The 17,473-nt window shown below is 39.9% G+C and overlaps 1 protein-coding gene across 1 annotated transcript in view; it reads left to right on the forward strand.

Moving 5' to 3' along the window:
- Window positions 1-1,095: 1,095 nt before the first annotated feature.
- itga11a (integrin, alpha 11a) overlaps window positions 1,096-17,473 on the forward strand; it is a gene marked incomplete at both ends in the record, with an annotated part of 44,363 nt that continues 27,985 nt past the window's right edge. The window contains 2 exons of the mRNA XM_079217395.1: window positions 1,096-1,144; window positions 10,183-10,294. Of these exons, the coding sequence (XP_079073521.1) occupies window positions 1,096-1,144; window positions 10,183-10,294 (161 nt within the window). The remainder of the gene's footprint in view (window positions 1,145-10,182; window positions 10,295-17,473) is intronic.

Genomic DNA, 17,473 nt, shown 5'->3' on the forward strand with positions numbered 1-17,473 from the left:
TAATACTCTGGTTAGTTTGTGGTCGTGCCATGATGATAGCACGTGTGGTCCATCGCTGGCTGACAGAAGACGTTTTAGGTGTGTCATGAAAGTTATTGATCTACTCTTAAAATATATATACGTTTATTTGGTCCATTGTTTAAATTAATTGTCTGACTAAAGTTTACAACTTGGCTCTGATACACTGATTTTTATGCAATTTATTCCCCAAACATGTTTTTAGAATATGTTAGTTAAAAAACTGGTACTACAGCTCAAAACATCATTCCTTTAAAATACCTGTCATTATAAGTATCCGGTGGTGGAAGATTTTTTTTCTGAAGTAAAAGTAGAAATGGCATGTTTTTTATAATATTTCTGAACTTAAAATGCGAAATAAGTAAAAGAACAGAAGGATTATCAGCAAAATGTACTTAAATGTGCTTATTATGCTGAATGGCTCCTTTCCATGTTATATTATTATAGAATATTGCATTATTCTGTTTTTATCACTAATGAGTATATACGTATGTAAGAGCATTTGTAATGTGAAGCCAGTTTTAGATACTCTGTATACTACAGGGTAGATTAATAATACTGCCCCATATCATATACGCATAATATATGTTCTTTAATGTAAAAGGTAACTAGTTCTAAGTGTCAGATACATCTAGTGGAGTATATTTCCCTTTGAAATGTTGTGGAGGTGAAGTAGAAAGTAGCATGAAATGGAAGTACTTAGAGTAAAGGTAAGTAGTTACTTTCCACGATAGAAGAGTCCACCACAAAAAGAAGCTGCCTAAAAATGAGCCATTTGAGAGCCTTGACCCAGTCAAACTGAGTTGAATGAGTGTGTGTGAGAGACTGAGTACTCCTGCCTGCAGAGTGGACCTCCTTCTTCTCCTCCTACAGTCCCCTCCCACTTCCCCAAGATATAGGCAGCACTTTAACTTAGACTGAGAGTCAATCACAGTGGGATCTTTAACTGCGCCCGCCGCTGGGTCTCTTTGCCTCGGCCCACCACATACACACTCACAGCAATCATCCCTCACACACACACTCACACACTCACACTCACACACATGCACACACATGCACGCTTGCACCGGCAAACATATGGAGTACTACTGCTTCCTCCTGCTCTGGATCTGCAGCCAGGAGATAGGTGAGTGAAATGTGTGTGTGTGTGTGTGTGTGTGTGTGTGTGTGTGTGTGTGTGTGTGTGTGTGTGTGTGTGTGTGTGTGTGTGTGTGTGTGTGTGTGTGTGTGCACTGTATGCATCCTTACAGGCGTGTGTTGTGCTGGTGTGTGAATCAGACCTTCTGTCTCTCTTCATGTTGCTTTGCAGTAAACTAATGGTTCTCTAATTGTTAGTTCTAAGTTGACCCGTTCCAACAGCAACTGGAAACTTTGAGACTGTTGCTTTTAAAGGGTATTTATACACATATATTCTGCACTTGAAGGAACGGTAGTATCTGAATGTCTTCAGTGAATGAATGGCCGCCTGTGTGAATGACATCATAACCTGACATCTTGACCCAGTGTCATAGTAAGTGGCAGGAAGGGCAGAGCTCCGTGGCTCTACTGAAGAGTATTCTGCCCCCCTGCAGGTCCACAGAGGTGCCGTGCGCCTCATTGGAAGCAGGCTTGTTCTCTCAAGGGAAAGTTGATGCTGTCTTTTCAAAGTGACGTTTCCAGCAACCGAAGAGTTGTTGGTGCTCAGCCAGTCAAATTACCATACCACACATCTAGACAGGAGGAAAGTAAGAGAGAGACAGAGCGTGAATACATGGCACCAAAAGTATTTTTCAGAGCGTATCAAACCAATTCCATCCATTAACATAAACCATAAGCTACTGATGCAGCGCTACAGTAGAGAACTCTATATGGTGAACTCTGCAAGCTGTGGACTGTAACCACATTGTTGAAACACTGCGTGTTGGCCAACATTTTCATACTGTGGGTACTGTGCATGTTGTCACCGTGGCTGGACAGTTTTCGCATTATTCACTCCTTTTCTGTGATGCGGCATCATCCTGAGGTTGATCCTGAGGTCTACAAGACTGGAATTTGGTAAAGAAGAGGAAACTAAGTAATCATGAATTAAGACAATTGGAAAATAACACAAAACTAAGATGTGGAGGAGAGGACATCTCTATTGTAAATATTTGGTTTGATTTGGGAATTTGTTGGAAACCAGTTTTGGACTGACGCCCCAGTGACGGAGACACTGACCTTGTAGCTGGAGTCTGCGGAGAAAGACTGGATGCTCGCTGTGGTGGGAGATGTTTTGGCAGGCACATGAGAAGGAGGCTGCATTTGTGTCTGCTGTTTATAGAATCCTGGGACTTTTGGATCAATCATCCCATCCAGATAACTTTAAGTAGGGAAATCTCATTCAGACGACTCTTCCGAACAGTGGCACCCACTGTTTGCCTCAAGAAACTACTACTTGGCTTAAAGACGCATTCACCAGATGTGTCTTCATAAGACATGCACTCTGAAGCACTATTCCAGCAGGGTATGTCAACTCAAGTGTATTTCTTGTGTAAACTTAGAATGTCCTCATTTAAATGGACATTCGCTGTGGCCACTCCATTCAGGGAAGAGTTCGCACCATGACTCCAAATGAATGTAGAAGGTGAAGAGTGCACTGAAAATGACGACGTTAATCAATTACTGACATACAATGTATAATTGTAGTTGTATATACATACATTGTAAAAAAGAAAAAAGTATTTTCTTCATTGTTAAACCTCTAAGTGCATGCTAGTAATTATATAATGATCACATCCCAAAGGAAATTTAGGAGGCTGTATAAACCGTGCTCAACTCTGTTTCACCACTGAGTACCACAGCAGGAATCTACCTCACTGTCACCCACCTTAAAGTTACCATAATAAAGCTGCATTTACAGCTTTTGGCCACTAGAGATCAGATTAACTCACGAACTAGAAGACAGATACTCAGCCCTTTCATAATATCACTGTAAATGGTTGCAATGGCTAACATGAAGCAACACTATATTACGTTTGATGTAATTATTCTGTAATTCAACTCATGACAAAAATATCTGTCTCTTTAGCCGTTCGATGCTCCGATGTCTTCCTCATTTCCCTTTCTGCCGTTACGTGCTGGGCATGTGGATGGTGGGTTTATCAAAGCTTGTTTGCCGACAAGTCCTCTCAAATTGTATTACTAAATACCTTGTTGGAAGTTGCCCTACAGAATGACACATTTAAGTGCTTTTTCATCTGATGCCCCCTACCAACAGGATGATGCAATTAGTTTTGTGTTCTGACAATGTTACGGTAAAGGGTTGGTTTGGCCTCAGGAACATCTTGGCTAGGGAAAAATCATGGTTTGGGTGCTTGATTTAGGTGCCATGAAACCAAAGTTGACTGTTATTAGAATGCAGGAAATGATCAGTGACCTTCAGTGTTCTTCATCCTCGTCTTCAGTGAGTCCAAAGTTGTGTTGACACCTCCAACCTTATTCACTTAGCCTCCTCCTTTGCTATCCACAGACAGGACTAATGATTGCTACGAGAGGGCTTTACCATTAGACAGAAATCTATTTTGTTTTGGAGCATTTTCTGAAACAACTAATTCTGTTGTTAGTCTTGGAAGGACAGTGCCTAAAGAAACCTGTTTGATTCTGCTCAGAATATGGTTTAGACTGAACCACACTGTACATTGGAATAAAACAAAACCACTGGCTAAAACACCTAAGTTATTTGAGTTTAATGGTAATTTTTTTATTGGTTTCTGTGGCACACTTCAAATTACACATTGATTTATATAAAATAAAAGTTTGATTAGTGTGTTAAACTCTTGACTCAAGCTTTGTGTTAAGTTTCCTGCATGATTTTAATAGACACCTATAATTTAAGATTTCCAAATTCCATGGCCATTTTGTATAACCAATTAGATGTAATTATCTTATTTACAAGACCACATTTTTCAAGTTTGAAAAGCCTCCCGGGACGTCCAGCAATCCCAGATATTTACTGTACCTCTGCCAACAAATTTGGCAGGAGGTTATGTTTCACACATCTCATGTTGTTTTCTTTCTAAGATATCTTGAGTGATTACAATTGGTCCAAGAATCCGATGATCGTAGTTTGGTCCGGGATTCCTTCATTCTTTCATGCTGTGTCGATATAGCTTTTAAATCTTTCAGTGTCCAGATCCTACTATACATATTGGCATATATGGCCCTGGGGTTTTCAGAAATGTCTCATAAAAATTAATTAAACAAATTGGTTACTATCATACTGTTGCAAAATTATGTGCTCATTAATCAGTAGTAGTAGTTTTGCAACAGTTAGTGTTACAGTAAAAATAAGTAATGAATACTTTATGTTATTTCTGTAACAAACATACCACCTAATAATTCTATGCACATGTCTTGACAGTGTCATGCAGTTGTGTATGACAGCTGATGGAGCACGTCTTATATTACGCTGCCCGAGAGACTGGGTTTGAATCCCCAGAGGGCTTTTTGTTTGCTCAGAGGGTCAACAGCTTGTTAAGCAGTGCCTGGTTGGCTGTGGCGTATTGGGGACATCTGGTTTTATACCCCGTGCCTCCAAGGGTGTTTACGTTGGCGAGGGGTGAATGTGATATAAGGTGCCAACATCTTCTAACGTGTGTTGTCGAGTGTGAAATATCTTTCCAGAGGAAACCATTGTAATGGAAACCCAGAATGGATCAATGGAAAAACAGTACACTCTGTTGCTTTTGAGAGGAATTGTATGGGGAGTTCTCATATTTGCTGAAACACCAATCACATGCAGTAACACAGTGTCTATACACATCACCGTGATGCACAGGTATGTTTTCATGAATCCTAAACCGCGTTACATTGTGTCAACTTATGACATAACTGCGTCATGCTCCTCTGATATGAGGATGCCTCCAAGCCAGCAGTTTGCACAGCGCAACTGGCCCGGCTGCTCTATGTCTTTGGTCTGTGGTGGAGCTCCTGCAGCTTGGTGTTGGGCCAAAGGCAGCCAGCGGACTAATGTGGGTCGCACCGGCCTGAGGTTTGTTTATCTGGGCATGGAAAGCCGGTACACATGAAACCCAGCAAGTCTCTAACCTTGCGTTGGAAGCTGCTGATATTACTGTGAATATGAAATCGCTCCGCCACATTAGTAGCTTGCAATGGAAAGCGGATCACCTCCGTTCTCATGCTTTCCCCCCCCCCCCGACACTTTCCGATAGCGTTCGCTTATTTCTTGGTAAGACTTCACCCTCTTTGTGATTTCATCTTGGGAGATTTATTTTATATGCCTAAGAGTCATCCGAGCATTATATCTGCAACCAGAACTTAACATCCACGTTCTCCAGTTGAACAACGATGGAAATACTTCAAAATGATGCAGCCCCACTGCCTGTCATCTGTAAAATGATTTATGCTGCAACCACACTGTCAAGAGTTACCGACTGATTTGTATTTATTTTCATGCACCTGTCTGTTCCAAACAATCTATTTCCAGTCACCCCTTTTATGTTTCTAGATACACAAAAACTTCAGGAGGATGTTTGGGGGTTGGATCAAACACCAGCTGAACATTTAGGCCATTCATACAACAGGAAATGAGCGATGTGGAGAATGTGTCAATATTTACAAGAGCAGTCTGCATGGCAGTGATGGCCATTTATTTTCATGGAGGTTTTTATGAAACAGAACAAATGGTCTATGGTTGTGCCAATCAAGGTGTGATGTACTCCTGGTCCTTTGACAGACGTGAGAAGTGAATGACTCATTCGCTGTGTGGCGGTCACTCCACTCCCATTATGTCCTGTGGGAGGATTGTGGTTGTGATGGTTTTGAAACTGGTTCACAGATACTTACTGAGGAACAGTGGGAGTAGCTATTTGGTTTGCTACGTGTTTAGACAACCAAATAACGCTCCTAAATATTCTGTATCTAAGAAATGGAGACAACTTCACATTTCTGTTGGAGGAATACAGCTGCTCAATATGTAACCTTTTCAAAGTGCAAACAATTGCTCACCCAAACAAATACATCTTGTCTGCTGTGTACACAAACAAAAAGTTGCAGCTGAACCCGGTATTCAACAATAATGTATTCTAGAACTTAAAAGTAGTGTCATGTTTTTCACATAGAAATGTTGATTGCAGCTATTTGGATTTTATTTGACCTACTGATGCATGAAACTGAAATGATTTAACCCCTATTGTAACGTCATAATTCAACCCCAGTGCTTACCAAATAAAAGATTTGACCCTGTATAGTGTCATATTGGATTTCTTATTTGGTAACAACTGTCTTTTAGCTGGGGGTGGAGAGGCTTGCCTTCTAAGTGCAGGTGAGGCTCATCTTTATTACATAATGCTATGATAGTGTAAATGATCCCACAGTTCACTCAGAAAATCTATTTGATAACAACCAAAAACACTCAACCATTAGTACTTTTCCAGCCGCAACGCTGGTGTTGTTTGAGACTGTGTGTGAGTCATCATGCCAACATGTCGTCCTTGAGACCCCAGATGTAGCGGGAACTACCACTGAGGCGGGTTTGAGTACTTTGCAAAAGTGTTTACATTTCTGTGGATAGATCTTTCCACCACGGTAGCGTCACAGCCGTGCAAGATGCTGTCATGAAACTTATCACGTGTGTGGTTGAGACCAAAATGAAGGCCGAGTTCGAAGACGGATGTGGTCCGAGCAAGTGCGGCGAAGGTAGGCAGAAAGGAAGTGGGGAAGATGTCCAGTAGTCCCCCGCCCATTTTACACTCCAGGCCCAATTTGGCGTCACGGCTGGTGTGACCCCATTGCAAGATGGCCTCAAGTTTGTCTTCTCGTATCGACTTCTAAATATGTATTTAGACAGAACATAAAGGGAATTTTAGAGACAGCATAATTTTAAATTACGTCAATGTAAAGATGTGATCAGACGCGAATTCGCCCGCGGGCGTCGCACATTCCAGGTCCAACCAGTTAAACCTTCTGACCGTCCCACACACTCGCCTTAAGACCCGTGGTGACCAAGCTTTTGAGGCAGTAGCACCAAACTCTGCCTGCACAAATACAGTTTGGTGATTCTGTGATGTCTTTTAGAAAACAACTAAAAACATACCTTTTTACACTACCGTTTGGTTGAATACCTGCTATGGCCTGCTTTTTATCTGTTTTTATTTATTTATTTTCAGGATTTGTTTTATTGTGTTTTTTACTGCTCCATCTTTTAATGTGTAGTTTACTGTGTGTGTCTCTCAACTGTTGAAATGTTTTGGCCCCTGTTATTGTCAGTCTGGTTTTAACACATTTTTTCCTGACTCCTGTACAGCACTTTGTGACCTTTGTCTGTGAAAAGTGCAATATAAATAAACTTACTACTACTTACATTGATGCAGAGAACTGTCCATACAAGGTGATAATGTTTCACGCTGATTGACAAATATACACATGTATCAGGACTTTAGAAATTAGAAAAAGGTTCTGCTGAAGGATACAGGCAACTTAAGAGACCTCCAAAGCTAAATCTCGCCGGGTTTTGGGCTGTGGAGCCAAACCACAAACTTCTACACGGCAAGCTTTTTTATTTGACACGACTGCGAACCAACACATTAACATGAATTGACTAAATCAACTAAAGAAAAACACACAACTCATCTATCAAAATGTTGGTATGTTTTTATTCTTATTTTTAGAAAGCCAAAGTTTTAACTGACTGCAAAATCTGATAGTTATTGTTTTTCTTGAAAAGCCAAGAATAGCAAGCAGCTCTTGTGAGGTGTGTTTAAAAGCTGTAGTTTTCCTAATGGCAGGCTGGTACACATTGTGTGGAGAGTTATGGGACACACAGTCCTTGACATCAACTAATGATGTAATGTGGGTAACGTGTTTTTTTCTATTTATCTTGGCAATGAAGATGAGCATCACTGGGATACAAGTGAAAACAGATGCTATACTCACAATTAATGGGCTATTGGTTAGCATAATAAAAATCTTCAACAGTAATCAAATTAAGAGACTCAAACGGTTTCCTCTGCATAAGTGAGTAATTGCACGATTCTCTTTATTGTTATATATTTTATGTAACATTGTGTCCCGCATAATCACATACTTGGGGCTCATTAGGTGTGTAGCGTCGGCGTAAAGCATTTTTCACTTTTGATCGACATCATTAAAAGAGCACCCCGGGTACAACCGTCTTGAATTTGACCTCAGCTGTCCTTTGTTGAGGGTTAATTGGAATTTTACATTGTTTCCAACTTTGTTGAGAATTCCTTTACCTTGTTGTTTACATTTAACTGAGTTTCCTCATGGAAGAAAGAAAAAAAAAAAAAAGGCTCACTTAACTTGACGTGACCCCAGGGCCTCCCAGATAGGGAGTGAGCTGAGAGTGGGGCCGTTTAGCGAGAGGGCGAGGAATTGAATAAGCCCAACAGTGTGTAGACAAGAGCCACAGAGATGGCAGAAGTGGGGGAGTTTGTGGTGGTTTAAACTAAAGAAGAAGCCTCTCAGCTTTCAGCTTTGCTGTGCTACTTAAACTGTGAGAAAACATTGTATTTTTAAGCACTAATCTGAAACTCCTACACACAGCAAACCCTTTTAGTCTCATTAAGCATAGAGGCTGCTTCTTTTCCATCTACTTTCCTTTCTTCATGCATTGTTTTGGCTCTGAAATGAAATAGCTCCCAATCAAACGTTGTATATTTGAGGATTTAGAGTATCTAGTGAGCTCCAGTTTACATGATCCTTGACCACACAGTAGCTGACACATCAATGGAGCAACGCTGGTCAACACGTACACTCACGATAAGTCTGGTAGCTGGTGAGACAGAGATCAGCAGAGATTAAGTCGAAGACAAATGAACGGAGAGAGATGGATTGAGAGGAAGTCAGAGTGGGAGACGATTACGTTTTTTCCCCTTCTCCTCCGCCAAAAGGAAAATCTCATCACCTCCAAGTCCTCACCGAGTCCTCCTGTTTTGATGGAAACTTAAAAGCCAAATAATGCCATCACAATTACTGAGCCATAATGGGTAACTTGATGACATGCAAAATCTGGAATGGGATTGGTATTTTAATTGAAAACAGACAGTTCACTGCTCTATTCTACCACCTGGTCAACTGTCAAAAGATGTGAGAGAAATTTAAGTACTCAATCGGGAAAACAGATTCACTTTGATGAGGTTTCCCTCTTAATACTCGTCAGGTTACCCTTCACCATTTATTAACTCCTCACAAAACTCCTTGCTGAGCTTCCTTCGCAACCTGGCTTTACAGGAACAGGTTGTTCCTTCATTTCATTGTCTTCTGTCTTGATTGCCAGGTGATGTTGTCATGTTTACAGTAGTGATCCGTTGGCTTAAGCATCCATTTTTATCTTTTTAACCAGTTTTTGCTTCTGAATAAGTTTGACATCCTGATATATCCTTCAAACACATATCATCGAACCTTCTGCCTGCTTCTCCCTGAAATCGCTTTTCGTTTTCCTAAGATTTACACATATTTATGGAGCGAGTGCAGTTAGTGACAGTACGAGCTACATGGTAGTCACAGTGGTGACTTAGCAAAGGGTACATTGCATTTTCAAGATATTAGGTGCTGATATGTTTTTTCTTAATCTGGCAGAACATTTTGAGAGCTTTGTCAGCTCCTTCACCTCTGAAATCACAGATTTGCCATCTGCCTTGCAACAGATTCGGTCCTAGGATACGTTTTATGTCAGATTGGTGCCCGTCAAAAAGTTATTATGGCAGGAAAACATTGGTCATGTAGATGGTTACGTTGATACTACGTTGCTTAACCCAAATCCCTCTGGGTCTGCAGATTTCTGATGGAAGAATGTCAAATGTGACAGACTCTGCAACACGTATACAATTAATATTAGTTTTCTTTGTGAGGGAAGTCTGTGTTTAGACTGGAGACACGAGGAAGGGTAAGGATCATTTTAATGATGAGAAAGGATGAGCTTGCAGCTGTTTGTTGCACTTTGGCCAGATGTTGAGGTCTAATCAGTGTTAATGTAAATATTTCTTTCAGTACAGACATCTGAATGAACACATGAAGCTGAGATACTCCCATGAGGCACTGCAAACTATCTAGTGCTAGTTTATACAGAACATCTGTTCTGTTTAGATAATACCAATGCCAGATAACTAGGTTACAGAAGGTCAATAATGGCATCTCCTGATGAAAATTGTCTTTTTCTGTTTCAAGGCTTCCATGACTGCTTCAATATCGACACAAAGAACCCCAGGATCATCAAAGGCCCAAAACAAGCCCAGTTTGGATACACTGTTCAGCAACACGTTGCTGGAGGAGAAACGTGGTAAGAGGCTGATTTGATTTACACATTTCTGCAATGCAAACCCCTATACCTAGTTGATGCAGCTGTAAAGTGCTACTGTACAGCAATAGGACAACAGTTGTGTTTTTCAAATCAATTAATATTAGCTGTATTGACATTAGTGTGGCTTCTGACCCCATAGTGCACTTGAATTACAGTGTCAAACTTTATAATTCAATCATCTATCTATTATGATGCATATTGTAGGTTATATAAAACAGGATTACTTTATTTTGTATGATTTATGGCTAAGATTAAGAGGTCAACGACATTACAATTGTAAAACACAAAAGACAAGCTGTTAGTGGTAACAGACTGTCGGACTTGGCAGTGAAATATTTTTCCCCCAGAAAGATAGTGATCTATTGTACCTCTTCTGTGTGGTGTGCAAAGTTTACTCCCATTAATTTGTACTTGCAAAACAAACTATATACTCAGCTGGATGCCTCTCATTCATTATGTTACCTCGTAGCACAAACCGACTCCTGATGTGCATTGTTATTAGGCCAACTGGCACCGTGTAGTGGCCAAAATGAGTCTCTGGCTTTCCCCAAATCTCTGGTAGCAAACACTTTCAGCTGTGCTTCTGTGTGTGTGTGTGTGTGTGTGTGTGTGTGTGTGTGTGTGTGTGTGTGTGTGTGTGTGTGTGTGTGTGTGTGTGTTTGTGTGTGTGTGTGTGTGTGTGTGTGTGTCAATCATTAGTTTAGTTTGTAAATATATTGTCATGTTTTGTTCTCTCTGACTTCAAAAGCTTCCAGACGGCCCTTTACAGAAAAATTATAGCTTTGGTAATTTGTTTAAATGGTTAAAACAACTTTTGTTTACAACTTCCTGACAAGCAAATAATGACTGTCCCTCCGAGTAGAATCATTTGTTTTAGGGTGGATGCCTCGGTGTACAATGCATGTGACGATGCCCTTGATTCGCATCTTGTCTCTTTCCAACAATCCATCTTGTTTTAACCGTGAAAGTCAAACTAAAAATAACCAGAAGTTTCCCTAACCAAACGCAGTCTCAGTTTCCTTAGGCCAGGTTCAGACAGAAAACACATGTGAACACATGAAGTCCCTTCATTCACTTAAATAGGAACAACGTGGGGATGGCCCTCCAGCAAATATAGGCAGGGCTGTTTGGCTCAACCTTCACAGCAATGCAATGTAGTTTAATTATGAAAAAAATTGCATTGTCCAACTAAAGACATACCAACTAACTGATTGCATACTTTGTCATGTGAATGCTGTATAACTGTATACTGACCGTATGAAACATAAACTGATTGCTGCCATGCTAACTTTCCAGAGCAGGAAAATCCTTCCTCACAATAATAATAAACTGCTATGCAGCATTTTGACATCCGAATCATGGTCACATACATGGATCTGGACTCAAACTGGACTTTTTGGATCATATCATAAGTACCTGTTCAATATTTACCTTTAAACAAAGGTTAACTTAATGCAAACTATATCAGGTAAAAATGTGTGTCCAGCTATCTAGTTGAAAACCCTGAACCTTAACCATAAGGGTGATAGTTCAGAAAACACTCACATCAGTCGGAGCATCTGTGTAACATAAGCGTTGTTTGTTGCAATCTAAACAACATTGTGGTAGAACTGAGCTATGGCTCATGAAGATGTTATCTGTCATTATTTACCTCAAACACCAGCTCAATGGTATAATACACAGTAAACACCATACACAGTAAACACCATACTGGGCTTACTGTCCCATGCTGATTGCTTTAACTGTTCCTCTTGGCAAGTTAACCATCACCCTTGTGTGTGTGTGTGTGTGTGTGTGTGTGTGTGTGTGTGTGTGTGTGTGTGTGTGTGTGTGTATGTGTGAAAAGAGAGTATTGTATTGATATAAAGAAGCTTCAGAATATTGCACTAGGCAATGAAATCACTATATTCTTCTGCTTTATCTAATCACACATCACAATGTCTGTTAATAACATCCAAGTAAAATGTTTCAACAGTTTAAGGGTTAAGATTTAATTGGAGGTGTTTATTTGGATCTCACTTCCCTAGAGAGCGCCGCTTGTTCTTTATCCCGAAAATGTCACAACAGACAACATAGTTTGTAATAATGCAATTGCGAGTGCTAATTTAGCTTGACCTCATTGAGCAGGCAATTATTTAAATGAAATGCTTTGAGATTATTACTTTCAGTTTAGATTCAGTTTCAGGAAAGGCTTGTGATGGCAAGGATGTCTGGTGTCTTTATTATTGTTAATTAATCCTGTGAAAAGAAGAAAAACACCAATGAATTGAGCCTGCTGCTGATGTCTGTGTAGCCCAATCCTGATGTGGCTTACTACTTTTGTGTTGAGACAAAAGACTTGAATAAAATATCCAATAAACAAGTAAAAATACATAAATCAGTCTTAATGTTTCATATATATAAATAAATATAAACCTACAGCTCCAAATTGTCCCTAACAAATGTACAATTTACTTGTGATTGAGTCGTTTTGCACAAACTACAGAGCCTTTAAAAACAAGTATATAACCCATATCCTGTTTTAAAACATATACATCTTCAGTAAGAACCACACACCGTAAGACAGCACACATGGTTGGTTCTGGTCTTTTCATTTGTTGTACAATAATAAGTGCTGAATATCACAAGCCTTCAAGGTTGGGGTGAGGGGCTGCAAACGTGTGTGTTCTTGGTGTTCAGGCAGAGACGATGACAAACTTGGGAGAGTGAAGTGACAAACTGGCAAGAGCTGCCAGCTCACAGATGTCAAAGTATTCCTTTGCACATGTCAGCGACAGAGTGGATTACACTGTTAAATCCAAGTTCTTTCCTATTCGGAGCAAACCGTCAGAGCCAACTTTGACTACCAGAACTAAAAAAGGTCTGATGAGGCAGATTTTTGGGGAATAAAGGTCATCAGAGACACTGCTTAAACTGAGCTAAATGTCTGAGAACGAGGTGAGAACACTTGCAGTGGAAGAATAGTGCAGACCAGACTGTGAAAACAGCATCTAGCCAAATGGAGCTCCAGGGATCTGGGTTTTTGGCTTCTTTATTATTAAATGTTCATACATCTGGTATTAAGTATCTTTATTCATAAGCAATAGAATATGGGAAGTCTGGGTGATCACTAATGTGGTGGAAAGTCTTCTAATTGATGCAAGAAAAGAAAACATTTCCGCAAACGTCTCCTATTATACGGTAACAATGTGTAAAAGCGTTGTTGTGGCTATTCAGTGTACTGCCCAACTCAACTTACTGTGTTCCACCTTGTCAATGACTCGTCTCTCTTCCCGTCAGTCAACTTATTCATCCATTGGAGTTTAGTTTCAAAATTAAATGTTTAGCTGCAGCAGTGTGCGTAGATGTGGAGATGTGACCGCACAGCTGCATGCACAAGCTGAAGCTCTGCAGTATATTTGTGTTTGTGTCTGTGGGAGTGTTTGTGCGATGCACAGTCTGACGGTTCTCAGCTGGACTTAGGAATGTCGCAGGACAGAGATGTGAAAACGATGAGACGCTGTGTTAAAAGCATCATTAAAATTATAAAAAAGATAATAATGTTGTCTTCAATTTCGACAAGACTTAATTTGCATTGTTTATCAAACAGATGTAGAAGAAGTATTTAGATACTAAGAAAGAGGAATACATACCATAATATAAAAATGCTCTTTCACAATGGAGGTACTTCTTTCAACAGGTTACATAAGTGAATCTAAATTAGCAAAATGCTCTTAAGTATCATAGTATTCCTTTTGCAGAATGCCTTTGTTACAGTGAGTTTTATGTATATTTATACATTGGATCTTACTTTTTAATGCTTTATATACTGTTTGTTAGATTAAATTATACTGCATGCTTATACTTTATACTTACTTTATGCTTACTTCTAATTCATTTCAGAGTGAATAAAAAAAACTATATATATATGAATAAAGTATCATGCAATGGCAATACACAGACTTGTGCTTAAATACAATACTTGTATTCAGTTGTTCTGCATCACTGGTCTCACATCAGCGGCATGCTGCTGCTGTGAGGACTTTGTCTCCATGTGTTTGTTTTTCTCAAGATGAATGTGTTGATGAGTCAATGGTCTGTGCTGATTAGGACAAAATCTGCTATGTTTTGGTTTCAGGCAATAAATATGCATCTTTGAAGTGCCAGGCAGCAACTCTGCATTGGAACATGTGCTCACTACGTGTCAGAACTTCAGGGGGGATTTTTTGCTAATGGGTTTATGTCCTGATCTTTGTATTCAATGTATTTACGAATGTGACTTTACGCTTAGATTAGTCAATTCGAAAAAATGATTTGAGTGATACACTTATAAGGAATCGCAATGGACAGCCTACACTATCCCTGGACATTAATGCCTTTCAGCTTTCCAACCATCACTTTCCCCTCAAGTAGTTTCACCTCAACTGAGAATTTAAACAGTTGCGATCACTGATGTTGCCTGTGAGTATCTGTGCTAGACTGCAGCGCTGTCAACTTTTCCAGTCTGATTTCTCAAAACCCTCAGTTCCGTGTTTGCATAGGAACAGGATCACAGCTGGAAAGTGACTCTGTTTAAAAAAAAAAAAAAGGTTTTAAGACCCAAACCTGAAGTAAGAGAGGCATCCAGATCAATTTAAAAGGCTTTCTGTGAGGACCTAATGGAAATGGTGTTTGTTCATTCCAGTGTTCTTGGAAGCGTTATTTAAAATAGATTTTGTGTTTCAGAGTTATACAATATGTATGTGTTTTTGCCCCCTTATCCAAGCATGTGGTGTTTAAGTAAGCAGGCAAAAAAACAACTATTTTCACAATATTTGGCTTCAGATACATCGAGAAGTTGAGACATCTTTGTCAGGTCTGTTGACAGTTTCTGTCCATCAGTGCTTATAGAGCTACCAAGTTGAGGAAAGGTCACAATGTCAAGAATGTGTCATTTCCTCACGCGTCTACTGAGCATCATGGGGCTCTAAACACCGCTAGAGCGAACACTCTTTGGGGAGCTGAGAAGAGGCCACTTCACCGCCAATTGGTGAAGAGCATCGGTGTTTAAACCTGATGGGGTACACAAACCTGCACACTTGAGCCATACACCACAGAAGCCTGCTCTTTTTATTCCCACTGTTTATTGTTCTACAGTTGTACCAGGTCTCCTCAATAGAGACCTGACCTTTACTCCTTAGCTCAGTTACGAGTTGCACACCACAAAGAACTACAGGTAGTCTGTGAAGTCGTTCAGCTCTGGCCTTAAAGTGTTCCCTTTTATTTAGCTCGTTGGCAAAGCTTCAAAGAAAAGTGTTTTTACACCCCCTGAGCTCAGTAGGAAAACATAATTCAATCTGTTGAATTTTACTTTAGACACAATTCTCATGTACATGTTATTGTAATGCACATGCCATCGGTTTTAAGTATTTTACACCCTTTAAATTGGACCATAGATACCTGTTACATTGAATATAGCGAATATAGGACTGAACAGTGCCTTGAGCTAAATGCTAACATAATTGAAATGACAATGCTAACAGTCTTTTAGGAGGTAATGTTTACAAAATTCACGTGTTAGCATGCAAATATTGGCTAATTAGCATTAAACACAGATTACAACTGAGCTTAATGGTAACACCATTAGTTTTGCAGGTATTTTGTCAATAACTAAAATATTGGACACAATTGAATTGTCGTGCTAATTAAAGTTAAGCGATCATCAAAGTTATAACAGTTCATCCTGAGGGGAAACATGATTGTAAATGTGTGGCAATCCATGTACTGTAGATGTTGAGATATACTGTATATATTGTTAGCGTGTTTTGGGGCATTGTAAGCTGTTATTATGGACAGTAGAGATAAACTACTCTGGATCTCTAAGCGGCAGCCTGTAGATGTTGAGATAGTTTACTGGATAAGTGAAAACTTTGACCTGCTGGTGACACTATAAGTCAGCAGGGTTCATCCCGTGGGGACCCTGAATGTGTACAAATGTGTCCAATCCAACCCATCTCATAGCTTTTGAAATATTTCCATCTGGAGGAAAGTGATAGACTGACGTGGCTTAAAATACATCTCATAATGAGACATAGACGGCTCATTGTTTGAGCTGAGAAACACCAACATGCTTTGTGGGACAATGAATTAAAGCAACAATCACGTGCTTCCTCATAAGTCACCCTGTCACTATCTGGTCAAGTAGGCACGCTAAATGAGTGTCTTTGGAAAATGATTATGTGATCATTGCAATTCATCAGACTTACGAGGCAGACTCATGGAATGCGATGAGCAAGCACGAGTCGTGACATTGGAGTAGCACGCTCATGTTTGGGGCAGGGATGTGGTTTCACAGCGTATACATCTCTTCCTTCCAAATATGAAAAACATTACCACATTAATGACAGCCTGTGCTTGGGGATGGCGCTCTCTCAAAACCCCAAAATCCTGTATCCCCCAGTAACCATGGTAGAAAATGTCCACGGATTCATTTTGGGTCAAGCTATTTCTTTCAGTGTCATTACCATTCCTGCAGCGATGATGCACCGAGACTAGCATTCGACCCTAATGAGCTCTGGAACATGATTGTTTGAACAGCTTCTGGTGAAATTCAGAAGGTCCAGAGGCAGGCGTCCAAGTCAAAGCCAACAATGGTCTCTTTTCATCAAGGTAGCTGTATCCTGACCTGAACTTGTGCTGCAGTGGCTCCACTTGCCAATGGACAGCAATAACTGAAGTCATAATCATAATATTAATAGCTATGAAAATAGCAGCACCGTTGGAGCCACTGTGGTGAAAATGACTTCCAGAGTCTGTGAGACTTGACAAAAGTTGGCTTCAGGTGTAATAACATTAAAGTTTTCTTCCATATGAGTCGCTCTTTGATGTGAGCTGATGGACTGTATGAACAACATTTCCTCTCGTCCTCATCGCTGCTGTAAAATATCACATCATTTTCTGAATATGTGGCCTTAATATACCACACATCACTTGTGCGTCGGCCCTAAAATAAATACACAAATAAAGATAGCGTGCCAAAAAATGACATCAGAAAATGAACAAGACTGAAAGTTCATTCTTGACCCTGAAAACAGTAGTTAATCAAACAATCTCATCGCAAGGTCCACTTCTGTTCTGGGGCTTTATAATATCACATAATCTTCCTCGGTAGGATGTAATGTAATTGAATGTTATATTTAA

Source organism: Taurulus bubalis (assembly GCF_910589615.1).
Source record: "Taurulus bubalis genome assembly, chromosome: 4".
In the NCBI taxonomy this organism is placed as follows: Eukaryota; Metazoa; Chordata; class Actinopteri; order Perciformes; family Cottidae; genus Taurulus; species Taurulus bubalis.